The sequence below is a fragment of the Balaenoptera acutorostrata genome, chromosome 11 (genome assembly GCF_949987535.1).
Source record: "Balaenoptera acutorostrata chromosome 11, mBalAcu1.1, whole genome shotgun sequence".
Lineage (NCBI taxonomy): Eukaryota > Metazoa > Chordata > Mammalia > Artiodactyla > Balaenopteridae > Balaenoptera > Balaenoptera acutorostrata.
This window is the reverse complement of record NC_080074.1, coordinates 4,498,627-4,525,863: the sequence shown is the minus strand read 5'-3', so window position 1 is coordinate 4,525,863 and position 27,237 is coordinate 4,498,627. Positions and strand designations below refer to the sequence as shown.

At 37.3% G+C, this 27,237-nt stretch overlaps 1 protein-coding gene across 2 annotated transcripts in view; it reads right to left on the bottom strand.

Moving 5' to 3' along the window:
• Positions 1 to 27,237, bottom strand: part of SMC1B (structural maintenance of chromosomes 1B) — a 92,001-nt gene that overhangs the window by 3,857 nt on the left and 60,907 nt on the right. The window contains exons 13-23 of one of the 2 annotated variants that reach the window (XM_007189187.2): positions 20,736 to 20,873; positions 20,321 to 20,437; positions 18,810 to 18,916; positions 12,496 to 12,637; positions 11,477 to 11,622; positions 9,233 to 9,386; positions 7,072 to 7,170; positions 4,739 to 4,895; positions 4,083 to 4,237; positions 2,918 to 3,069; positions 744 to 813 (exon numbers count right to left, since the gene is read on the bottom strand). In XM_007189187.2, coding sequence (XP_007189249.2) covers positions 744 to 813; positions 2,918 to 3,069; positions 4,083 to 4,237; positions 4,739 to 4,895; positions 7,072 to 7,170; positions 9,233 to 9,386; positions 11,477 to 11,622; positions 12,496 to 12,637; positions 18,810 to 18,916; positions 20,321 to 20,437; positions 20,736 to 20,873 — 1,437 coding nt within the window. The remainder of the gene's footprint in view (positions 1 to 743; positions 814 to 2,917; positions 3,070 to 4,082; positions 4,238 to 4,738; positions 4,896 to 7,071; positions 7,171 to 9,232; positions 9,387 to 11,476; positions 11,623 to 12,495; positions 12,638 to 18,809; positions 18,917 to 20,320; positions 20,438 to 20,735; positions 20,874 to 27,237) is intronic. The other variant, XM_028168257.2, reaches the window with a different exon arrangement.

Genomic DNA, 27,237 nt, shown 5'->3' with positions numbered 1-27,237 from the left:
TTCATTCATCCATTTCTGGAAATGGATGGCTCTGGAAGTAGGACCACAACACAGGGACTCTGCAGGATGGAGCTGTCCCAGCCTTGGGCAGTGACAGGTACTGCCAGTGTTTGCCTCTATCCTTTGGTCACATGTCCATGGTCAACCCCATTCTCAGGTCAAAAATTTACAGTCAGGATGTGTGGTCTGAGAGCCTGTCTCTCAGGTGGCTTTGTGTATCTATGCACTGATCTTTAAGGCTGACTTTCAGTTGTGTCCTTAGTTCCCTCATGGTCTCAAATACTGAAAACAGTGCAAGTGCAGTAAATGACTGTATAAATTTTAATAAATGAAGGGGAGCAGAATTTTGAACTTTAATTCCTTTGGAATTTTATTTAGATATGTTATTTTTGGACTTTATTAAACACTAATTTGGTCCTGTTTGCCATGTGGCCTACTATTAAGGACGCTCTAGGTCCCAAAACCTAGATTTAGGGAAAAGCAACTCACCCAGTAGCAATGTTGTGGATCCAGTATAGTGATTCTCACTTGACTCCCCAGCAACTCATTGAGGGTCCCCTAAACCTTGAATGAAAACTGCTACCCTGAATCATCTTGTTTTTAGATTTTTAACTTAGAAAAATCTACTTTTAACCAGCAACTATCAAATAAACTGTTTGTTCAGGGTAAATTGCCTTCTGACTGCATCACGATCCTTGAATTATAGACACTGTACTGGAAATTAAAAGCAGAAAGGAACTTACTTTGCCAATGTTAGTATTGTCCAGGGCTGCATCTACTTCATCTAAAACAAAGAATGGAGCAGGCCGAAAACTAGAAAAAAATTATAATCGCTTAAGTTACAACTTTGTTTTACAAGACTTGGAGGAGAGGACTAAGAGTATTCAGGATAAATAAATAAAACACGTCCTTTTGGATGCTTTCGTCTAGGTCTCCAATGACCTCTATGTCAGTAAATACAACGCTCAATTCTCAGTCCACATCCCAGGTGACCTTTGCAGATGGTACCGGGGGGCGGTCCTCCCCGTTCCTCTGACGTCAAGGACAGCGACATGGTCTACTCCCTGTGCCTCACCCACTGCTACAGGCCCCAGTCTCCTACCAGCTCCTCCTCATCTCTCTAACTTCTTGACACTGCAGTGCCTTCGGGGCTCAGCGCTTAGAGCACTCCTCTATCTGATTAGCTCCCTTGGTGATTTCATCTGCTCTCAAGGTTTTAAGGATCTTCTATTGATAGTTCTGACCTCTCTCTTTAACTCTGGCCTCATGGGTCCAACAGCTTCCTCAACTCCATGTGGGTGTCTAGCTTGAACTCATGCAAAATCAAACTCCTCACCTACCCCTCAAACCCATCCCTCCTGTGGTCCTCTCCAGCTCAGTGAATGGCAGCTCTTATCACTCCAGCTGATTAGGGTCCCTCCTACCCCACGCCCTGTCTGCTCCCACACTAGTCCAACCCGCCATGATCTTCCACCCTGACTGCTACAGGAGTTTCCTAACCCTGTGCCTGCCACTGCTGCATACAGTCTATTCTCTACAGGCGCCAGGCTCACTCTGGCCTCAGGGCCTTTGCACTTGTTCCTCATGTCTAGAACATTCTTCCCTTAGAATTCTCCCCTAGAACATCCATCCACGTGACTTGCTCCCTTAATTTCTTCAAATCTTTGCTCAGATACTACCTTTTCAAATAGGCCTTCCCAGAAGACTTAAATATTGCAAACCCTTCCCTGTTACTATTGCCATTCCCTTCTTTAATGTTCTCTATAGCATCTGTCATTTTCTAATAGTCTCTATATTAGAGAATTACTTTACTAATACACCTTATTTATCATCTGTCTTCCTCAACTAAAATGAAGCATCTTTGAGGCAGGGAATTTGTTTTCTTCACTGCTGTCTCTAATGTCTATTTTTTAAAAAAATATTTATTTATTTGGTTGTGGCATGCGGGATCTTTAGTTGCGGCATGTGGGATCTAGTTCCCTGACCAGGGATTGAACCCGGGCCCCCTGCATTGGAAGCATGGAATCTTAGCCACTGGACCACCAGGGAAGTCCCTCTAATGTCTGTTAACACCACTCGACACACAGTAAATATTTAATAAATATCTGTTGAATAAATGGATGGGGGTGACACCTAGCATTAGTCTTATTCTGCTAAGATTTACTTCACACAGTCTCCTGTTTAAGTTCCTGCCTCCTGCTTTTCCCAAAGTCCTCCTGAATTAATGGCATTTTCTTTTCCTTTCCTGTAATTGCCAATTCCTTTTCCTTCTTGAGACCAGTAGAGAGCAGTTGTAAAACTTTTATGTTGATCTTTCTGATCATGAAAATAGAGAGGCAGCATCATCTATACCTTAGTTCTTCATCTAATGCTTTGAATGTCAAAAGTTAATTGCCTTAATTTTAGCTAACATTTTTTCCCTTTATTTTACAAACATAAGTGTGTCACCATCATCAGTGGAAATGAGGAGGTTAAACATTTTTTTCAGAAGAAATACTTTGTTTAACATTCCTTACTAAATAGCAGATCTCTGAATAGGGACAAGGAAAATAATATACAAGTTAGGTGTTTTTATTTTGTTTGGCTTTGTTGTTAGTACTGTTTTTTGGCAATCCTGATTTCACATCTGGCCATTTGATCCTCCTTTTTCTCCTTTCTTTTCTATGAAGCTGGAATATTAGTAGCTACTGATAATAACAAATTGAATAAAAATCTGTCAAAGACTGAATTCTCTCTTAGATTTGCTGTCTAAATTGTTACAGGCCTACAGCATAACCTGAATTGTCTGGCTGAAAAAAACAGTTTTGTATCACATACGCTAAATATGACTAAAGAGAAGTAATTAGCAGGTCTTCTGTAGGAAGGTCTATTTGGTTTCTGCCCTGATGCAAAATCATATAGCTCACTGTGACCTTACCTGTGCACAGCAAACAGGAGAGCCAAAGCTGCCACACACTTTTCTCCCCCCGACAAATTATCCATTGGCATGAACCTTTTGCCTGGGGCCACACAGTTATAGCTAATTCCCTCCAAGTAAGGCTCTTCTGGGTTTTCTGGGCTAAGAAATGCCTGAAACACATGTTATTTATTTAGCAGCATCAGAAAAGCTATTAGTAAATTTCAACTTGGAATTGCAACAGAGTTTACAAAATACTCTTGGTTAGATTTTCCTCCATTTTGATGGAAAAATATCAATGCCTCTAAATAATGTATTTAGCTCTATATGTAATCACAGACAGCAATGGTATCTGGGGCAGGGAGTAGAGGGAAAACATTCTAACATACATAAAGGATAAAGCCTTCCCACCAGGCTACCATTCAAAGCTCAGAAGCATATGCTGCAGTCTTACCAAAACAATCTTCATTCAGTTCTTTCATTGGTCCTTTCATCAAATCTTTATTGATGAATCCTGCCCTCAAGGAGTTAATGGGTTCCTTTTAGTCTTACTTTACTGAAAATAAGTTATTTTTGGTGGAAATTCTAAATATATGATTCAGGATTACCTCAGTCATAAAAGAATACCATGAGAAAGAGGGAAAAGGAGATACATAAGATCAGATCTACATCTTTAGTCTACATTCAAGTCCACAGTATTTGCTATGGATGCTGATCACGGAATGGAGAGATTACCAGTACAAGGGGCGTATCTAGATTTGAACGCTGCCTTTAGTTCTTTCCCTCTCCTTTGTTACTCTGGGCAACTCCACAGACCCCATATCAACCATTTTCCCCAGATCGTCTACATTACCCTAACTTTACTACAGAGACGGCTCTATAAAATCAAATTAGTACAGGTGACAGAATTCCAGAACTGAAAAGAGAACCTGGAAACCAAATGATCTAACCCACTCATTTTGCAGATGAAGAAGCAGGACCAGAGAGATTCTGACTTGTCCAGGCTGGTTAGTGGTGGAATGAGTAGGACCTAGAACACAGGTCACTGCAATAACCAATTTTCATGAGCTGACTTTGCCCAGTAAGTGGGTCATTCAGATAGTGTGGTGGTGATTTCCCACCAGAAAAAAAACACACCACCAATAACACGAAGTTCCCACTCATATTTGAGGTGAAAAATACGTACTTGGGCACTGTCGTTTCTGCAGAGCTTCTTGTAGATCTGATCAATCGCGACTGAGATGTGCTCAAAACACTGGCTGAAAATATCGTATCTCCTTTTTTTCACCTGTTCAAACTCTTGCCTACGTATTCTGGCTTCCTTTCTGCTGGCCTCAAAAGCTAAGAGAGAATCAATGTTCTTTATTTTGGAGACCACCAAGGGCTTCTCTTATTTCAACTTTAAAGCATAAAATACTTTTTAAACTAGATTTTGAGTTTGGTTGTCTTGAGTAAAATCTACCTTCAAAACACCTCAACTGTTATTAATTCCAAGAAAATGACTTAAAATTGATGAGCCCTTTTTCTGGTAGGGCTGATTTTTAAATGATAATAGCAAACTCCAACAGAGTATCTAATATGCCTCTTATGCTGGTATGAAATAAGACACTATTCTAAAATAATCAATACACCTGTTTTTAAATTAAAGAAGAACGCTTTTCAAAAAGGACTGTATTAGTGATTCAGTATTAAAAGTACATTACTATAAGATAACAGAGGAAAAAAATATATATAATAAAAACAAAGGTACAATTCCGGGGGGATTATTAGTAATTGTTATAGAAATCAAAACCCCTAACACCCATGCATATTATCTTGCTAACAACTAAAGCTTCATTTCACCATCTGTGGACTCCTGAAACTTGTCTCTGACAGTCTTTAGGTTCTCCGGGGCTCTGAGGTTTGGGGCCGCCGTCCTCAGCAGGACGTCTTCCTGGGATGCTACTTGTTGCCGCAGGAGTCTAAGGTGGGCCTCAACTTCTTTATCAGGTAGTAGAGCCTATTATTGGCAAAGAACAGCAATGGTTAGCATGCCATTTAGATCCAAACTGCTAAGGTACAATAATTAGGCACAGGGCCCTTCGGGATCTGACCCATCTCCCTCCGCATCCACTCCTGCCCTCCTTTGCAGCCCTCTCTGAGTCTGCAGTGCGGTCAGGTCACACTGCTGTAGCTTCCTGAAGTTGGCTGTGCTCTTTCATAGCTCTAGAGTCATAGATGCTGCTCTCTTGGAACGCGCTGCACCTTCATCTTTCTTAATCTGGCTAAAAAAGTAACAATTCACGTATCACTTCATTTACTCATTCATTAAAAAATATTGATCATCTACTATGTATTAGACACTGAGGATTCAGTGATGAAAACTATTCTGTCCTTGCCCTTAAAGAGCTCACAGGGAAGTCAGACATGCAAACTGGCGTCTGCAACAGCATGAAACCCTCCACCAGGCAAGCACAGGTATTATGGGGCAGGCAGAAGGGATCCAACCCATCTGGAGGGGTAACATTTAAGCTGAAACCTAAACAATGAGCAGAACTAACTTGAGTCAAGAGAGAAGGGAAAAAGTGATGTAGGCATCACCTTCCAGGAAAACTTTCTTGACCCCCCCTAGAGGGGGTTAATTAATATCTGATAAAGGTGACATTTTAATTCATTGGGAAAAGAATTATTTAGATGTTGAGTAAACTGGTTAACTTACGTACCTTTTAAAAAACAGATTCTTACCTCATACCATATATAAAGATAAATTTCAGATTAATTAAGTAGGTAAGTGAAAACAAAAAAATCACTAACAGGAAGAAAATATTTATAAATATTTACTCAGTAATGTCGTGGGGAAGGACGTCCTAAATACGAAGGCACTGAATAGACTATAAAATAGATAAGAGCTTTTTTTCTGATTGCCAAAAGTACCACAAGTACAATGAAAAGAGCCCAACAAATCTAACAAAATACATTAGAAACATCTGAAATTAAAAGATGTGGTAGCTGGGCTTCCCTGGTGGCGAAGCGGTTGAGAATCTGCCTGCCAATGCAGGGGACACGGGTTCGAGCCCTGGTCTGGGAAGATCCCACATACCGCGGAGCAGCTAAGCCCGTGTGCCACAACTACTGAGCTTGCGCGTCTGGAGCCTGTGCTCCGCAACAAGAGAGGCCGTGACAGTGAGAGGCCCGTGCACCGCGATGAAGAGTGGCCCCCGCTCGCAGCAACTAGAGAAAGCCCTCGCACAGAAACGAAGACCCGACACAGCCAAAAATAAATAAATAAATAAATAAAATTATTAAAAAAAAAAAAAAAAAAAAAGATGTGGTAGCTACTGCTACTTGGTGTCCATTCTCCATTTCTTCCTTTCTAACAGAGCCCATGTTTGACCATTTCTCCCTTATACGTCCCATGAACCCTGCTTGGTCTAAAGCTAAGTCCATCCCACCCCCAACAGTGATTGGTCAGGAATGAACATGTGACCCAATTTAGGCCACTGTGATTAGGGGACAATTGGTAGAGCTTTGTGGAAAAGCCTTTCTTCAATCTTTAGAACAGAACCACTACAAAAGGCAGCCTCTCTCTTCTCTGAGGGTTGTGGTTAGGTGGCTGGAAGGCCAAGAAAGGCTACAGTCATTTTGCCCTCATGAGAGAAGCAGCTTCAGGATGAAGTCAAAACACAAAGCAAAATATGGCTATAGGGTTAAGAGAAAGAGTAAGAGCTGCTAAATTAATGAGACCATGAAACTGGATTCCAGGTTTGTGCTCTGTAGCTGTGAAGGATTTGTCACCTCCTGAGGGTACTGCACTGGGACACGGACAGGGCAATTCAGGATGCTGGAGTATGTTGGCTACTTTTGTCTATTTCAGGACTTCTCAAAGACTTTATTATTCATTCTGAATCTCCAAGAAGGGAATAGACTTTCAAAACACTGACGGAAACTTTTCTTCTTTGGCAAGACATTTCACGGTATTGGTGTTCTACAGAACACACAGTGAGAAACGATGATATGAAAACTTTAAATGTTTTAAACATTTTATGTGTAACCTATTTAGACTATTTCTTAAAAAATCATTAGGAAATCTACTTTTTCCCCTAAATTTATGCTCTATCATCTAAAATTATTCTGCAGTATTTAAATATTCACTATTACCATGAGTTAGTCATGAACAACAGAAATCTTTCAATTACCTTCAAATCCTCTCTTAGAGAGCTGTAGTCTACTTCAATGGCTTCTTCTTTTTCATATATATCCATTGTTGCCTGGGTACTTTCTGCTTCAGGTCCCAACTGAAAAACATATGAAGCCCTTTCCTTGTTATCTGAAATGGTGATCTCTACTCATCTGTCTGTCCCAATGCCTCCAGTTGATTGCCACCTCATGCAGATTGAAAGTTAAAACCCTTATGTTGGCCTGCAAGGCCATGATGGTCTGGCCTCTCCTTCCCCTTTAACTTCACTTGGTGCCAGTCTTCCTGGTACTCGCTCCGCTCCCACTACACTGGCCTCCTTGAACAGACCAGGCACACGTCCACCTTAGGGCTGGCACACTGCCCTCTGCCTGGACACCCTTCCCCTAGATGTCTGCATCTCTTCATTTTCTACCTTGTCTGCTAACCAGCTGCCTTCTCTCAGGACATCCACGGCCTCTGCATCTAATATTGCAAACTCTCCTCCACCAATACTCTCTATGCCCTTCCCTGCTTTATATTTTCTTTAGCCTACAGCATCACCAAATACATAAATATTTTATCTGTTTACCATTTTGTTTCTGTGCCTATCTCTCCCCTAGCAGAATGTGAAGGAAGGGATTTTTGGCAGTTATACTCACTGCTGTGGTCTCAGTGCCTAATGCAATGCTGACAACATAGCAATATATTTCAATTTCAATATATATCACTCTGAATGGAGAGAGGAATAGGAAAGAAGGGACAAATACATGAGCACTTACTAACCTGTAGGCTGGTCTTTGGTGTAATGCTGATACCAAAAACAAAGACTTACAAATTAAGAGAAAAAAACCCCTTTGTTACTCACTCTTTTCTAGATGTTCTCAGCTGAAACAAACCCAATAAAACTACTTTTGGAATTAAGTCTATATTTTATGTAATATTTTTATGTTAAAATGGTTCACAAAGAAGTGGAACTTGAATACAAAATGTAATCCTGAATCTCACGATTCCTATTTATGTGATTCAACATCGTATTTTGTATTAAGCTTCTATATGAGTCATCTGATGCCTTGAGCTGCGCAGCTTGCGGGATCTTAGTTCTCCATCCAGGGATCGAACCCGGGGGCCCAGAAGTGAGAGCACTGAGTCCTAACCACTGGACCGCCAGGGAATTCCCAAGAAAAAGGATGTCTGAGTATAATATCACACCAGAATTATGCTATGAGAAGTGGTCAATATTAGCAAGAGAAAAATTGTTTTATAGTTACTTCAAATTGAAGAACCCAAAGGACTGAAGGCCCCAGGCCTCTTCTGGAGTAGAAATTGGATGGAAATGCATGGATTTCTGACTGGGGGCAGAGCAGACATGGGAGGAGGGATGTGGAAGGGAGACCACAGAGATTCACTAAAGAACTCAGAGATAATCTGAGAGGTAAAAGAAATAACTATTTTCACCATCCTCTGGATTGGCTAACAGTAAGATATTCTTCCTGAACTGTATAGTCATATCTTTCTTAACATGAGTGACAGAACTAAGGGTGTATAAACTTCCAGCCAGCCTAAAGAGTACTGTGCGATACAAATGTGACGAGGAAGGAAGGAAAGAGGCAAACAGAGAAACGTCCACTGCTGGCTGACGCTGGTCTCGTCCTGTGGCTCCGTGGGGCCTGCTGCTGCCGCTCCCACACTCTCACCACCTGGACAGACTCAGTGAGGCACGTTTCTGCTGAGAACCACCTCAGGTTGTTGGTGAAGGTGCAGAGCAAGACCCCTCCACACACCGCGGACAACGTTACCAGAGTACAGAGAAGTGCTCACGCCAGCAGGCCAATGGCACCTGGCCTGTGGCTCACACCGCCTCCCCAGCGCCCCTAACTCCAAGAGGTTCAAGTCTCTGACCCCTCTAGGGCATCTGTGCACAGGTAAGAGACTCTGGTCCATCCTGTGGGGCTCAAAGGACATGGATTAGCAAGAGAAATAAGAGAACTGCACAAAATGCCCAGCCCTCTGGCATGAGGACCATCCTGCCCTTTTTCCCTCCTAGAGACGTCTTTTCTGCCCCTAAAGGAGCTTTAGAACAAGAGGAAGAAGCTGCATAGATGCAACTTCACTAAGCAGCCAAAGGCCTTACATTAAGTTCCACACAAGTGCACATATTTTAAAATCATTTGCTAGAATACCTCCACTTCAATGATGTCATCCAATGACCCCGACAAGAGAATTATTTCAATGTCTTGAACTTTGCAATCAAGCAACATGTTATGTTTCTCTAACCGCTTCTGTTCCAGAGAAGTTTGAAGCATTACAACTTCTTTTTGCCGTTTTCCCACTTCCCTGTAAATACACAGATATGAAAAAGTGATTATATTTTACTAATTATGTAAAGTTGCACCAAGGAAAAAAAACATGTTATAAACTTACATGAAAAAAAAAAGATTTTTTCTTATGAGTGCTGTAAGTTGCAGAGTTAGCCCATGGATGCTTGTAATTTAAAATTTAACACTCCTGACAAAGGCCATGAATATAATTATTTAATCCAAGGGAGGATTTTCAATAATAAATATTATTACTTTAATCAGGCTAGCACCAATACAGCCCTTTCCTAGTTACCTTATTTTTGTTTTAATTAATTAATTAATTTATTTATTTTTGGCTGTGTTGGGTCTTCGTTGCTGCGCGTGGGCTTTCTCTAGTTGTGGCGAGCGGGGGCTACTCTTTGTTGCAGTGCGCGGGGTTCTCATTGCGGTGGCTTCTCTTGTTGCGGAGCACGGGCTCTAGGCACGCGGGCTTCAGTAACTGTGGCACGCAGGCTCAGTAGTTGTGGCTCGCAGGCTCTAGAGCGCAGGCTCAGCAGTTGTGGCACGCAGGTTTTGTTTTTTTTTTTTTTTATGAAAGGATTTTCTTTTTTATTTATTTATTTATTTATTTATTTATTTATTTTTGGCTGTGTTGGGTCTTCGGTTCGTGCGAGGGCTTTCTCCAGTTGCGGCAAGCGGGGGCCACTCTTCATCGCGGTGCGGGGACCGCTCTTCATCGCGGTGCGCGGGCCTTTCTCTATCGCGGCCCCTCCCGTTGCGGGGCACAGGCTCCAGACGCGCAGGCTCAGCAATTGTGGCTCACGGGCCCAGCTGCTCCGTGGCATGTGGGATCTTCCCAGACCAGGGCTCGAACCCGTGTCCCCTGCATTAGCAGGCAGATTCTCAACCACTGCGCCACCAGGGAAGCCCCGTGGCACGCAGGTTTAGTTGCTCCGCGGCATGAGGGATCTTCCCAGACTAGGGATAGAACCCGTGTCCCCTGCATTGGCAGGAGGATTCTTAACCACTGCGCCACCAGGGAAGCCCTACTTACCTTATTTTTAAATCAGTACAATTTTTCAAGCTGCATTTCTCTTTCAGTATAAGTTCTACATTTTAGAACATCAAACCAAGAGAAAGAGTCTCTTAGCAAGAGAAATATCTTACCAGTTAAGTCATTATGCACCTGACAGTCTCAACTTTTTTTACTACCACCACTAATGTAATGCCTTCTATCTTACTGAGGGCTTGGGAGTTTTACCAGTTGAAACAAGGTGGGACGTTAAAGAGGACCCAGAAACAGGACCAGAAATAAAATAAAATAAGAACTATATGGTTTTTAAAAATCTGATGACAGAGATGTGGATCTGTTTAAATACGAGTTAAAAAAAAATCAAGAGTAAATGAACTTAATTCCACTCAAAAATTTTAGACAAAGAATTTTCTGGCTGTATCTTGAAATACTAAAGGTCTTTGAACATTGTGGGAAATTGTGAAATGCCAAGAAGTTGAACAAAAACAGAGCTCATTTCATCTGATCGCTTGTTTGTGTCAGTCACACAGGAAAGCAGATGTCACTGTGGTGCAACAAGCCAGCTGACTCAAAGCGTTATTGGTCATCATCACGGCAAACATACCTGCTTATCGTGTACTAGGTACTGTTCTAAGTACCATATAAACACTCACTCATTTAATCCTTACAATTATTCTATGAGGTAGGCACTATTATTATCCCCATTTTACTGATGAGAAAACGAAGGCACAGTAAATAAGTGGCAAAACTGGGACATGGAACCATGCAGTGTAGTTCCAGATTCTACGTCTCACCTGCTATGCTCTGTCACACAGACAGACTAGCAGGAGACTCCCCAGTAGGAAGGTACTGGTGTCAAGGGGATTTAGGGTAAGGAACTCTTTATATAGGTCCATGTTTTCACCCACCAAAAGGAACTATTCACTCTAAACAACTAACCACCTCTCTTGGTTTTCCCCCAAACTGCAGTGCTTGATAGGTGTGATGTGGGACCAAAAGCAACGAAGGGTGTATATTCAAATAATAAAACTTCCTATAATAAATTTCAAGTTGATGGTAAACATCTTTTAAACTCTGATAAACTTCTTAGTCACCTATCAACAGCCAAAAACTTCTTCCGTTCCTCTTCAATTTGAGCTTGGACTTTCTCAGTGTTGGTATTCTGAGTGACAAATATGTCCTTAAGTTGCTGCCGTTTCTTCATGAGTTCATCCACAACTTTCAGACAATTTTCTTCAGCCTGAATGGAGATGATTTACATTGTAGATTTACCATCTTCTACATTAATAAGGTCAATAGATCATTTTATTATTAACATAACAAACCCAGCCATTCCAAGGTAAACCCCTATCCTGTAGGTTGCCTGAACCTCTATCACAGAACGTGACCCACCCTTGTTTACACTTCCGGGTAATCACTACCTACCTTTCTCTTTCACTTTGAATTCATTTCTCAGCTTGCTGCCATCTGACTTCTGTTTCCACTGTCCAGTGAAAATGTTCTTGCTACCATGACCTCTTAATTGGCAATTTTCCAGATTTTGACCTCTTGAAAATGGACATTTTCCAGACTTTACCTTTTCGGCAACTTTCCTCACTTCCTTCTCCCTCCCACTCTGGGGCTTCTGTAACACCACCCCTTCGGGCTCTCTTCATAACCTATGTGGCCTCTCCTTCCAGAACTCCATCCTCACCCCACTGCTCTTCACTGCCTTCCTCTCTGGTTGGAGCCTCACCCACTCGCATAAGGATTCAGTTTACTCCCCTAAACCAGCCTAGACTTCTGTTATCTACGTCCTCTCTAACTACTTGCTGGAAATTGCTATTTAGATGTCACACAGGGAAGTCATGCTCCACAGGTCCAGAATTTTCTCTCCTTAATCTCTCCTCCTATCCACCAATCACCCAAGTTAGAATTCAGGACTCACCCGTGTCACACCCCTCCCAATATCTAATAATTCATGAAGCTGTGTGGACTGTACTTCAAGTATTTCTCAAATGTGCACCCCGCCCCCACCTTCTATCACTATTAGAATTTTTCAGGAACTCAACGAATGTTTAATCATGGAAGAAAGTCATCATTTCAATGACTTCAGCCACCCATCATTAATTACCTTCTTTAGGTTATTGATGTCTTCTCTACCTTTCTGGATAGTTTCTTTTAACGTGTTAATCTTATTCAGTTTTTTCTTCAGATGATTGCGACTATATTCAAGTTGAGCATTAAGCCGAGTTTTTTGTTTCTCAAATTCTAATCTAGTATAATAAAGTCAAGCATTACAAGAGGTAAACAGAGTCCTTCAATTATTTTTTAAACTCTTTTTTAGTTTTTATTATGGAAAATTTCAAACAAATACAAACATAAAAGGAATACTATAATGAATTCCCATATAGCTATCACCCAACTCTAATAAGTATCAATTCATGGTCAATCTTGTTTTATCTATAATCCCACTCATCACTCTTTCCCACCACTGGATTATCTAAAGCAAATTTCAGACATCATATAATTTCGTCTATAAATATTTTAACATGTATCTCCAAAAGTGAAGTGATTTTTAATACATAACCATAAACTACTATAGGTAGAAATGATAATAACATCCTTAATATCAAAATGCTTTCACTGCCAAATTTCCTGGGTCTCATTAATTAAAAAAAAAACTGCATCAGGATTCATACACTGCATATGAATATGTTTCTTAAATCCTTTAAAATCTATAGTTTCCTTTCCTTATCTTTTTCTTTAAGTAACAATTTATATGTTTATTCTTATTTAATTAGCCAATCAGTCTTTTCAAATAGCTATTCATTCACAAACTCCAAACTTGGGAATTTAAGAACATGTTCCTTCCTGATGTACTTTCCTACTTTGCTAGCTTCATAAAGTCCCCACAAAGAATTCCAGCATCAAAAAGACAGTCTCTTCAACAAGTGATGCTGGGAAAACTGGACAGCTACATGTAAAAGAATGAAATTAGAACATTCTCTAACACTATATACAAAAATAAACTCAAAATGGATTAAAGGTCTAAATGTAAGACCAGAAACCATAAAACTCCTAGAGAAAAACATAGGCAGAACACTCTTTGACATAAATTGTAGCAATATTTTTTGGATCTGTCTCCTAAAGCAAAGGAAAGAAAAGCAAAAGTAAACAAATGGGACCTAATTAAACTTGAAAACTTTCGCACAGCAAAGGAAACCACTGACAAAAGGAAAAGACAACCTACTGAATGTGAGAAAATATTTGCAAATGATATGGCCGATAAGGGGTTAATATCCAAAATATACAAACAGCTCATACAACTCAACATCAAACAAACAACCAGATTAAAAAATTGGCAGAAGATCTGAATAGACATTTTTCCAAAGAGGAAATGCAGGTGGCCAACAAATACATGAAAAGACGCGCAACACTGCTAATCAGCAGGGCAATGCAAATCAAACCCACAATGAGATATCACCTCACACCTGTCAGAACGGCTATCATTAAGAAGAACACAAATAGCAAATGTTGGCAAGGATATGGAGAAAAGGGAACCCTTGTACACTGTTGGTGGGAATGTAAATTGGTGTAGCCACTGTGGAAAATAATATGGAGATTTCTCAAAAAAAAAACCTAAAAATAGAACTACCATATGACCCAGCAATTCCACTTATGGGTATATATCTGAAAAAAACAAAAACTCTAATTCGAAAAGATACACGCACCCCAGTGTTCATAGCAGCATTATTTACAATTGCCAAGATATGGAAGCAAACGAAGTGTCCATCAACAAATGAATGGATAAAGAAGATGTGGTTTATATATACAATGGAATATTACTCAGCCATAAAACAGAACAAAATTTTGCCATTTGCAACAGCATGGATGGACTTGGAGGGTATTATGCTAAGTGAAATAGACAGAAAAAGACAAATACTGTATAATATCACTTATATGTGGAATCTAAAAAATACAACAAACTAGTGAATATAACAAAAAAGAAGCAGACTCATAGATATAGAGAAGAAACTAGTAGTTACCAGTGGGGAGAGGAAAGGGGGGAGGAGCAATATAGGGGGAGGGGACTGAGAGGTGCAAATTAGTAGGTATAAAATAAGCTACAAGGATATATTGTATAACACAGGGAATATAGCCAATATTTTATAAAAACTACAAATGGAGTATAACCTTTAAAAATTATGAATCACTATATTATATACCTATAATATATAATATTGTACATCAACTATAACTCAATAAAAAAGCCGTATCTCTAAACAAAAAGAATTTCAGTATCAACTGTAGCTCATACTTTCTCCACCCACTCTCCCTCACATAGCCTGCTAATAGAATCATTCATTTAAGAAACATTTAAAAGCACTAATTGTATCAGATACTGTGCTAAATACTAGTAATACAAAGGCAACAACAATAATGATAAAAACAGAGTCATATTTAATGAGAGGTTACTATATGCCAGACACCGTTATAAATGCTTTTACATGAATTAACTCACTTAAGTTATATGACTCTCTGAAGTTGGTAATACCACTATCCTTATTTAACAGTTGGGGAGACCAAGGCACAGAGAGTTAAGTATCTTGCCCAAGGCTACCCACTTAGGAAGTGGTGGAGCCAGGCATGACACACTCAGTCAAGGGCCAAAGAATCCCTGGTCTTAACCACTGACCATGCTGCTTGTACGAGTGGTTAAGAACAAACCCTTCAGGGGTTTATTTCTGCTGCAGGAGGAAGACGCACAGGCTGTGTACGAGTGGAACACTTCTTCACTTGGCTCCAGAATACCACTTTGGCTTTCCTCTCCCCTCACTGGCTGCTCCTTTAATAGTTCCTTCTTAACTCCTCAACTTGCTTACATAGCCTAGGATCTCTTCTCTCTTCTATGTACATTCATTCCCTTGGTGATCTTATCCAGTCACATGACTTTAAGTACCATCTGTATACTGACAATCCCCAAATTTATACTTCCAGCCTGGACCTCTCCCATGAATTCCTAACTTGTATATTCAACTGTCTACTCTACTACACCTTCAATTGGATGTCACAGGCACCTCAAACTTAATACCTGGGATACATAATGGATAAGCTACTATAAGTAATAAGAGGGGTTAGCAAAGTTATCAGATGTTAGATAATTTAAAATTTGATACCATTTTTCTAAGCCAGTAGAAGGCAACTAGGAAAATATCTTAAAAATAGATACTAGTCGTAAGAGGAATAAAACTATAAAATATCTAGAAATTAAGAACACACAAGATCTTTATGGAAAAAAACTTTAAAATTTTAATAAAGGATAGAGATGATTACAATAAATGAAGAGATATTCTATGTTCTTAGATGAGAGGACTTAATATTTTGAAGATGATCTCCCCAAATAAATCTATAAATCCAATGCAATCTCAATCAGAGTTCCAGTTGTATTTTTATGATTGATAGGCAGAACTCTTTAGCAAGAAACTATATTGAAGTTCAAGCAGACTTCAGAACAAGGAATATGACAGGGACAAAAAGGGGCATTTTATAAAGATAAAGGGATTAATTCAGCAAAAAGACATAATGATCCCAAATATGTATGCACCTAGTCACAAGGCTTTAAAATACATGAAGTATAAACTGACAGAACTGGAAGAAGAGAGTGAGAGATCCAAAAGTACTTGGAAATTTCAACACTCCTCTCTTAGGAAATGCTAGACCAACTAGACAGAGAATCAGTAAGTACACAGAAGACCTAGCAACACCAATCAACTTGACCTAAGCACCACCCAGAAAACACTCCACCCAACAGCACAATGCATATTCATTTCAAGTGTACATGGAACATTTACTAAGATACAATACATACCATGCTATCAAATAAGTCTCAATCAATTTAAAAGGATTTAAATAATGCAAAATATATTCCTTACCACAATGGAATTAAAATAAAAATCAGTACCAGAAATATATCTAAATCCTCCCTCCACCAAGTGTTAAATTAAATAACACTTCTAAACACCCCATAGGTCACAGAAAGAAATCACAAAGGATATTAGAAAATATCTTGAATGGAATGAAAATGAAATAAAACATATCAGAAGCAGTGGGATGCAGCTTAAGCAGTACTTAGAGGGAAATAAACAGCTTACATGAAAAGAAGAAGAGTGTAAAATAAATAAAGCAAGCTTCTACCTTAAAAAGCAAGAAAAAGAAGAGTAAATTAAACCCAAAATAAGTAGAAGGAAGGAAATAATGTAGTTAAGAACAGAAATCAACAACACAGAAACAGATAAACCACAGAGAAAACCAATGAAGCCAAGAGCTGGTCTTAGAAAGGATCCAAGGATCCAAAGGACCTCTAGCTAGACATCAAGAAGAAAAAAGACAAGACAAATCAGCAATATCAGGAATGAAAGAGGGCACATCAGTACAGATCCTACAGAAATTGAAAAGGATAAAAAGGGAATATTAATAACTTCGTTAACAAATTTCATAACTCACATGAAATACACAAATATTCCTTCCAACACACAAACTACCAAAACTCACTCAAGAAAAAAGATATCCTGAATAGCCCTGTGTCTAATAAGGAAACTGAATTTGTAATTTAAAAATCTTCCCATAAAGAAAGGTGGGTAGCCCAAGTGGCTTCACTTGAAAAATTACCAAACTTTTAGGAAGGAAATAATATAAAAACTCTCCACGAGAAAAGAGGAGAGAATAATTCTTGACTCATTTTATGAGTCTGGCATTAACCTGATACAAAAATGTGACAAAGACATTGCAAGCAAAGAAAACTATAGACCAATACTCTCATGAATACAGATGCAAAAATCCTTAACAAAATTTTAGCAAATCAATCCAAAAATATTTGAAAAGGATACTACAACATGACCCAGTGGGCTTCACCCAAGGTATGCTAAGTTGGTTTAACATTCTAAAATCAATCAATGTAATTTACCATATTAATAAGCTATCCCCCCAAAATAAAACCCAACCATACAATTATCCCAAAAGATAGCAGAAAAAGTATTTGACAAAATTCAACACTCATTCATGATAAAAAATTTCAGCAAACTATAAATAGAAGGGAACATCCTCAATCTGCTAAAGGGCACCTTAAAGTTAGTATCATACCTAAACGTTAAAGACTTAATGCTTTGCCCCTAAGACTGGGAATAAGGCAGGACGTCCACTCTCACCACTTTTATTCAGTACTGTACTAGAGGGCCTTGCTAGTGCAATAAGATAAGAAAATAGAAGGCATACTAATTGGAAAGGAACATATAAACATGCATGTGTATGTATATTTTCCCCCTTACTGTCATTTGTCTTCTCATTTTCTTCAAGATGCTTTTGCCATGCAAAAATTTTTTTTAAATTTCTATACATTTGCAATATCTTTTCTTTTATGGCTTCTGGGGTCTGTCATACTGAAAGATCTTCCCTAATCTGAGATTATTTTAAAAAATTTTCTTATGACTTATTCTAGTAATGTTTTTATGCTTTCATTTTATTTACATTAAAATATTTGATTCAGCTGGAATTAATCTGAGTCTAAGGAATGATGTAGGGATCCAAGTAGGTTTTTTCCCAGGATGCTAACAAATGTATTCCAACTGAGTTACTGAAAAGTATATCTTTTCTCCACTGATGAAATGCACCTTTATTTTAAATCAAATTTCCCTTACAGATCTGAGTATATTTCTGGACTCTGTTTGTGAGCCAGTACCTCAAGATTTAATTAAGATAGCTTTATACTATGTTTTAAAATCTGGGAGTTCTAGTCCTTTTTCATTACCTTTTTCATATTTTTCTTAACTAGTTCTGAATGTGAACTCTAGAATCACCTATCCAGTTAAAAAAAATCTTGTCCATACACGTATTGAGATGATATTTAAAGTACACTATAGATTAAATTAGGGAATACCAACTTCTTTACAACATTGAGCCTTCCTATGAAAGAACTAGTTTGCCTTTCCTTTTAATTCACATTTCTGTATATAATTCTCAGTCTTGTTTGAAGGTTTCTTTATATATTGCTTTCACATCTTAGTTTATTTCTAAGTACTAAGTATTTTACCTTTTTCCTCTCCACTATAATTGGGATATTTTCACCTAATATATTGTCTCCCTGGTAGTTTGTTTATAGAAAGACTATACAATTTTATCCATATATGGATATTTACAGAAAACTAAGTAAATTTTAATAACCACTGTGTAATTATTTCCCCATTCTCTCATTTTGTATATTTGTGCTTTCTCTCTTTAAAAAATTGTGGAATAAAAGAATTAGATCTCTTTATTAAAATAGGAATGTTTACTAGCTATTTCTTGACGAACTGAAATAAAGACTACCTCAGGCAAATTCCTTTAAATTATGAAATAATAGTTACATTTATATATAAGTAACTGCTTACCAACATCTTTTAATAAAAATACCTTTTTTGATCAATTTCTTGTTGCTGTTTAACATGCTTGTTCTCAAATTCACGAATATTTTCTACACCAATTTCTTCACAGAAGTGTTGAAAAATATCATCTTCAACCTTTTAAATTATTTCAAACCAAGTGGTTTAATAATTAATTTTAAGAAAATACATAGACAATGCTTAAATCTACGTTTTTCCCACCAAGATTTTCCTGGATTAGGCCAAAGACTAATCCCAACAAGCATCACTGTACTCTGAAAAGTCAGTGCTTTCTCTTTCTTTAACTCCATAAACTACGCTTACTTATTTTCAAATTTCTTATTCTGAAAACTAAATAAGAAAGCGCATAGCTGGCCTTTTAAGTGTTTTGGTCTTATGAAGTGTTTAATACAAAATTGGAAGTATTTCATTCACCAAAATATAACATTCTACATAAATACATAAAATATTCTTTATATTTGAGTAATACTTTAGAGTCTTAAGCAGTGTAAAACCAAGAGGACTGAAGCATAGAATTAAGACTCAAAACACTTGGAAAAACTAGAATGAGCCATATCCAACAAAATAACATTTAACATTAATATTTTTAAAGCTCTGCATTTATGCACTATTATAGGATAAGAGAGACTTGTTTTAACAACAGGACATGTTAAAAAACTTTCAGATTTCAGTTTAATATAAATTAAATATGAAAGTAATATGATTGACACAACAGTAAGCTATAAATTGTATAAGTAGATAATCCAAGCCATGGAAAGTTATAGTTCTGTGTGCAGAGTTCCAGGGTACTCTGAACTGGTCAGATAGTATTTTTACATTATTTTTTGTTCTGGGCATTGACAAATAACAGAGTACCCAAAGGCTGGTTACCAGAACTGGTCTTAGATCCATAGTAAATGTAAATAACTAAGGAATTAGGGGTATTTAACCTGGAAAAAGATAATTAAGGGGCAACATAAGTGTAGTTTCAAATCATGTGGTAAAAGGCAGAACTAGAGGCAATGGGTGAAAGTTATTGAGTGATGGTGTGACAAACAACTTTTTAAGGATTAGAGATAAGCAACAGCGGAATGAATTAAACCAGAAAGTGTCTGTCACTTTATAAGCAGAGGCTAGATGATCATATCTTTGGTGCCCCAGAGCCAAGCAACTGTGCCTGGCATATAATAAATGTTCAAGAAAAAATTACTGAGTGAATACACAACCTTAAAAATGACACAAATGACAAAGTTCTTTCCTTCCTGGTGTTAAGGGCAGTGAGAGAAAGAAAGTGGCTGCAAATTTTACAATGGAAAAGGAGAGGCTGGAGAGCTGAAGAGAATAACCATGTATACTAGTCATTTTCTCTTGAGATTAGCAATAGTGGTTCTCAAAAAAACACAAGGAAATTAATTTGGCAAACCAATAGAACTTAGCATTTATCAAACTTTGCTTTAGCATATATTGAAGAAGCCCTAAATTTGGTATCTGGTCTAGAACTATATTCCACCTGCCATTTAGTAATAATATATCATTCATAACCTTATGTATCTTTCCTTGAAATTCCTCAATTCTTTGTTGCCGTTCTTTGATTCCTTCACTCAACATAGTACATTGAGACTCAATATTTAGTAGTTCACTTTGTAGCTGAGATTGTTCCTGATTACAAAAAAGAAAAAAATGTCTTTTTAACATGGCCATTTTAGCTTTATATAGTGAAGCCAAAAACATGATAGGTATCTTTCAGAATAAAAAGAGAATCTATGAGATAAGGTAAATTCAGGTACAACTGGATAACAACATTAACAACCATAAAAATAAAGTAACTTAAAGAACTATAATGTACCTCAATCATGGGGAAGAATATAAAAACTACATGGTGCTTTATAAATGTAATTCCTGAAATTCTATGTCCTGGTTCTAATTTCCATCAAATTTTATGTTAAGTCTATGTTACCTGGTAAAAAGCAGCAAGGTGCTTCTTTTTAATCATTTCTAGTTCACTTTGTGAATATTTGAGTCGTGTATGAGTTCCTTGTACTAGAGTCTGTATTTGTTTCAAATCTGCTTCCTTGCGAAGTGTCTTCATTAAATCCTAAAAAGGAAGGCAAATATAAAAATATTTTATAACAGACAACACTTTCACTTTTCACAGTGCTTTCATACGTCATAATGCACTGCTTTTTACATATAACCACATCCACACTCCACCTTCCCTTCTTCTGATACTGGGCAATTAAGTACATAAGTCATCTGGAGTAACCAAGATGCCATACAACATCCTCAAAAAACTATCTTCCTAACAGGAAACAGGCATGAAAATGAGGAATGGGGAGTGCATGTTCCACCCAAGGCACAAAAATGGCATAAATGAGATCATATGATACGTGCTGCCTTGTTTTTAGTGCATCCTTGTCTTGCCTCATCCATTTCCTTCTCCCTTCACCCACCCTATTACTCAACCAAATTAACTCGCTAGTATATGTTCTTCTGTATTTTTACTCCAGGTCTGTATATGAAAACATGTGTATACATACCTATATATGTTGTTTTTTTCAGTCTTGTTTTACAAATTTAGAATCACATAAAACATGCTTTTCTGCCTCCTGCTTTTCTCATTCAGTTACTCACAAAGGTCAACTGATAAAGCTCTAAATTCAGTCTTTTAATGGCTGTGTATTATTCCACAGTGTGACTGTAACAAAATTATTTAACTCTTCTTGTAATGATGGGCATTCACTTGGTTTCCAGGTTCTTGCCACCACAAACAGTGCTGCAATAACATACTCGTATGTATACCCTTAAATATTGGTGTTTTTATTTCCATGCAATAGATTCCCCAGAGTGAGCCTAATGGGTCAAAGGTATTCATGTTTTTATTATACTAGCTGGTACCAACTGCTTTCCCAAAGGCTACAACAATTCACATTTCTATAAATAATGTTATGAGGGAGTATGTTTCTTTACAACCCTACCAGCATATACATTTTTCCCAAGTCTTACTGATATATCTGAAGTAACACTAATTTAATTTGTGTTCCCCTGAGTACTATATTCTATAGTGAGCATTTTTTCATGTTTACTAGCCATATGGATTTCTTCTATGAACTGACTACTCTTATCCTTTGCCCCGATGTTTCTATCATGTCTTTTTCAAGTCAATTTATAGAGTTCTTTGATACTTCAGAACCTATAGTCTTCATTTTAAACTTTTTAAAAAAATGTATCCTCATTTAAAATATTTTTTAATTCAAGTTTTCAATCTATCTGGAATTTATTTTTATATGTCATATTATGGGGCACAAAATTACTTTCCTAGATGTGCCAATACCATTTACTAAATAATCTAACCTTTTCCCACCAAACTAAAACATCATTTTAGTTGTATATTAAATTATCACATATACTGGCCATATTTTTGAAGTCTTTATTCTTTTTCATTAATCTGTCCATTCCTATGCCAATACTACCTCAGCTTGGTTACAATGGCTTTCCATAGTATTTTGTATGCTGGTAACATACAGAATACTACCACAAGTTCTACCACACTCTCTTTTGTTACCTATTTTTTGACTAGTCTCAGGAAATTCTTCATTTGTAAGAATTAGAGGATCGTTTTATCAAATAAAAATTCTTGGTTTTATACATATATATATATATATATATATATATATATATATATATATATATCTTTTTTTTTTTTTAACTGCATTTTGTCCTTGGTACTGCGTGGGCTTTTCTCTAGTTGCGCGAGTGGGGGCTACTCTTTGTTGTGGTGCGCAGGCTTCTCATTGCAGTGGCTTCTCTTGTTGCGGAGCACGGGCTCTAGAGCGCAGGCTCAGTAGTTGTGGCACGTGGGCTCAGGAGTTGTGGCTCACGGGCTCTAGAGCACAGGCTCAGTAGTTGTGGTGCACGGGCTTAGTTGCTCCACGGCATATGGATCTTCCTGGACCAGGGATCGAACTCGTGTCCCCTGCATTGGCAGGCCAGGGAAGTCCTCTTGGTATTTTTTTTTTTAACTTTCTTTATTTACTTATTGATTTTTGGCTGCGTTGGGTCTTCGTTGCTGTGCCCGGGCTTTCTCTAGTTGCGGCAAGCAGGGGCTACACTTTGTTGCGGTGTGTGGGCTTCTTATTGCTGTGGCTTCTCTTGTTGCGGAGCACGGGCTTTAGGCGCATGGGCTTCAGTAGTTGCAGCACGTGGGCTCAGTAGTTGTGGCTCACCGGCTTAGTTGCTCTGCAGCATGTGGGACTTTCCCGGACTAGGGATTGATCCCGTGTCCCCTGCACTGTCAGGCGGATTCTTAACCACTGCACCACCAGGGAAGTCCCCCTCTTGGTAATATTTTAATTGAACTTGCATTCAAGTTATGTTAATTGGAGGACTTCTAACCCAAGAATATAGTATGTCTTTCCTTTCAATTGTTTTGTCCTTCAATAAGATTTAGTTTTCTAATAGATACTGTGCCTTTATACTTATATTTCTTCCTATTGTGAGCAGAATATTTTTCCCTTTTTAGATGCTTTTTGATAGTATAGAGAAAAACTACACAGTTTTGTTTATGTTGCCCTTCCATTATTTTATTAAATCTAGTAGTTTTTAAACTACAGTCTTATTATCAGCAAAAAGTCAGTTTTTCTCTTCTTTTCAAAAATTTATACAAATTATTTCATTTTGTGACTAACTATATTTAATATAACTTCCAAGATCATGTTAAATAATAACAGTGATAGCCGATATCTCTACTTCCTGATTTTAACTAAAACAGTTTTTATGTTTCACCATTTAAGCAATTATTTCTGTTAGTTTGGGTAAGAGCTATTTTTTATTTTATTGAAGTAATTTCCACCAATTACTCTTCTACTTAGAACTTTAATTAGGACTAGCTGCTGAACTTTATCAAATGCCTTTTTATGTATGATCATATGATTTTTCTCCTGCCTTTAATTTGTTAATGTAATGGATCGATCACTTAATACTGAAATACCCATGTATTCTTAGAAGAAATTCTATTCAGCAGATGTATTTTTCTTTTACTACATTGCTAAATTCTCTATAGTAATATTTAGTTTAGAAATTACATATTTATACTCACAAAGGAAGTCAGTCTTTAGTTTTATTTTTTGTAGTAGCTTTATAATATGTGATATTAAAGTTATACTGGGGCTTCCCTGGTGGCGCAGTGGTTAAGAATCCGCGGGCCAATGCGGGGGACACAGGTTCAAGCCCTAGTCCAGGAAGATCCCATATGCCGTGGAGCAACTAAGCCCGTGCGCCACAACTACTGAGCGTGCACTCTAAAGCCTGCGAGCTAAAACTACTGAGCCCGTGCGCCACAGCTACTGAAGCCTGCGCACCTAGAGTCCATGTTCCACAACAAGAGAAGCCACCGCAATGAGAAGCCCACGCACTGCAACGAAACGAAGAGTAGCCCCCGCTCACCACAACTAGTGAAGGCCCGCGTGCAGCAATGAAGACCCAACGCAGCCAAAAGTAATAAATAAATAAATAAATAATAAATTTATATTAAAAAAAGTTATACTACCTTTAGTAAACAAACTGAGAAGTTTCCATCTTTTTCTATGATCTAGAATGGCTTATGTAACATTAGAATTATATTAGACAGAACTGAGCTATAAACCCATCTGGTCCCAGTCTTTTTCTTTTTTAATTGTGGCAAAATATACATAAAATTTACCATCTTTATCATTTTAAAGTGTACGGTTCAATAGTGTTTAAGTACATTTGCATTGTTGTGCAACCAATTTCCAGAACTCTTTTCACCTTGCAAAACTGAAAACTAGACCCATGAAACAAATCCCCATTCTAACCCCCCAGGCCCTGGCAACCATCATTCTACTTTTCTGTCTCTATGAATGAGACTACTCTAGGGACCTCATAAAAGTAGTAGAATCATACAGTATTTGTCTTTTTGTGACTTGCTTACTTCACATAGCATAACATCTTCAAGAGTCATCCATTTTGTAGCATGTGTTAGAATTTCCTCCCTTTTTAAGGCTGAATAATATTCCATTATATGTATAGACCATATTTTGTTTATCCATTCATCTGCTGATGAACACTTGGGTTGCTTCTACTTTTTGGCTATTGTGAATAATGCTGTTATAAACATGGGTGTACAAGTATTATTCCAGATCCTGCTTTCAATTCCTTGGGGTATATACCCAGAAGCAGAATTGCTGTATCATATGATAATTCTATTTTTAATTTCCTGAGTAGCCACCACACTGTTTTCCATAGCTGCTGTCACTATTTTACATTCCTGGAGTCTTTTTTCAATGAGAGATCATTCAACTAACAGTGGCTTAAAAAAATGTGTTTTGGTTTTTTTCTCACACAAAAGCAGTCTACAGTGATGCAGCTCCTCAACAATGGCATCTAACTTTCAGCTTCTTAATACAATGGTTTTTATACTCAAGCTTGCTATCTCTTGGTGCAAAACTGCTGCTGCATCTCCAGGCCTCTTGAATGCGTTCCAGTCAGGAAGAAGAAAATGCAAAAGATAATACCAACATTCCCATTTATATCTCCAAAACTGTCACAGAGCCACCACTAGCTACAAGGAAACTTGGGAAATCAAGTTGTTTTAGTTTTTTATGATTCTATAATAGAGGCAAGCAAGGAAGGAAAAGGTTGTGGATAGGTACTGGGCCAACCAACTACACCACTGCCTGCCACTGCCTCATTTTTCAAATGTTCCACTTTTTTTCTGGTCGATCTTGGCAATTTATATTTTTCTGAACATCATCCTTACAGATTTTCAATTTTTTTTACTATATAATTTTTTGCTTGTAAGAGTCTCTTAAAATTATTTTAATTTTCTCATTCCTGATCTGTACATGATTACTTCTAACTTTTCTTCGCTTCATTAGAGTTGCAAAGAGTTTATCTATTTTATTAGTCTTTCAAAAGAACCAGCTTTAGATTCATTTTTCCCTTTTCTATTTGGAGTTTTCTATTTAGTTAACTGCAGCTTTAAAAATTTCCGTTATTGTTGTTTATTTTGTGGTGGTTCTAATTTCTTAAAGTAATAAATTCCCTTATATTTCATCTTTCTTCTTTAATAATGAAGGTATTTTCCTTTTGATGTAGCTTTACTGTATCTCAAAGATTTTGTATTCACCATTTTCAAGACATTTTGTAACTTTCTTCTTGATTACTTGTTTGATCCCCAAACTATCTACAAGTACATTTCTGAATTTCTATGTAGACAAAGATTTTTTTGGTCACTATTTCTATTTCATTAAATTATGATCAAGATGACCTATAAAAATCTCTACTTTAAAAAAAACTATTGAAGTTTCCATTGTGGACAAGCAAATGATCAGTTTTTAGTGTTTCATAGTTATTTTAAATAATATCTCACATTTATTGAGCACTTATTGTTTTGTAAAGTTTACATTAACCTACTTAATCCTCTTAACAATGCTATGAAATAGGTACTATTATTATCCCCATTATTATTGATGAGAAAATTAAAACATAAAAGCATTTAAGTAACTTACTCAGAGTCACACTGCTAATAAGTGTTAGAAATAGAATCTGGATTTAAGCTTATTGACTGTATTACCAATTCCTCTAAGTTACTGTTTTTGTCTACTAGATCTGTCCAATTTTGAAAGACATACATATAGTGAAATGTTTCACTATAGTTTCATTTTTATTAACTATCCTTGCTTTAAATATTTAGGTACTATGTGCTGCAAAGAGGTTTAAAATGGAAATCTTGTTTTTTAATATATAATGTCCTTCTTTATTCAATTCATTCAATAAATATTTATTGAAAGCTTACTATAGGTGAGGATTTTTAACCTTAAAGTTCACATTGTCTGATTTTGTCACTCCTGTTCTTTTTTGTTTGCATTTGCCAGGTGTTCATCCCATAATTTTCAACATTCAATTTTAAGACAATTTCTTACAAATGACATTTAGCTTTTTGCCTTATTTTAAGCTATGATGATCTTGGTCTTTTAATGGGAAACTTAAATCCACTCATGTTTACTGTAATGACTGATATAAACAAAAATTTTATTTCCTCCATCTTACTTTTTATCTTTTATTCTTTTCATGCATTATTTTTGTTATTTGTTCCTGTGTTAGTGTACTTTTAAACACTCTAGTCCCACCCATGTCCCCCCACCCACCAAGATACAATCTTTAGAATATTCTTACTTCTTCATTTCCTCACAGATAAGACCTCTGGAACATATTTACTTCTCTCTCCATCTCTAGTTCCCAGGTTTTGCTGAGTTAGTTTAGCCCTATTCATTTATTATAATTAGGTCTGTTCTAATCCATGTGTTGCTTAGAGTACTTTCTCTGATATTTTTGTAACATGGAGTATGTGCATGACATTATCTCTGAATCTGCTTATCTGCAGATTCCTGAAAGGTAAATGGTATCTTGGGATGTAGTCCTTTTCCCTCAGTTGCCTATAG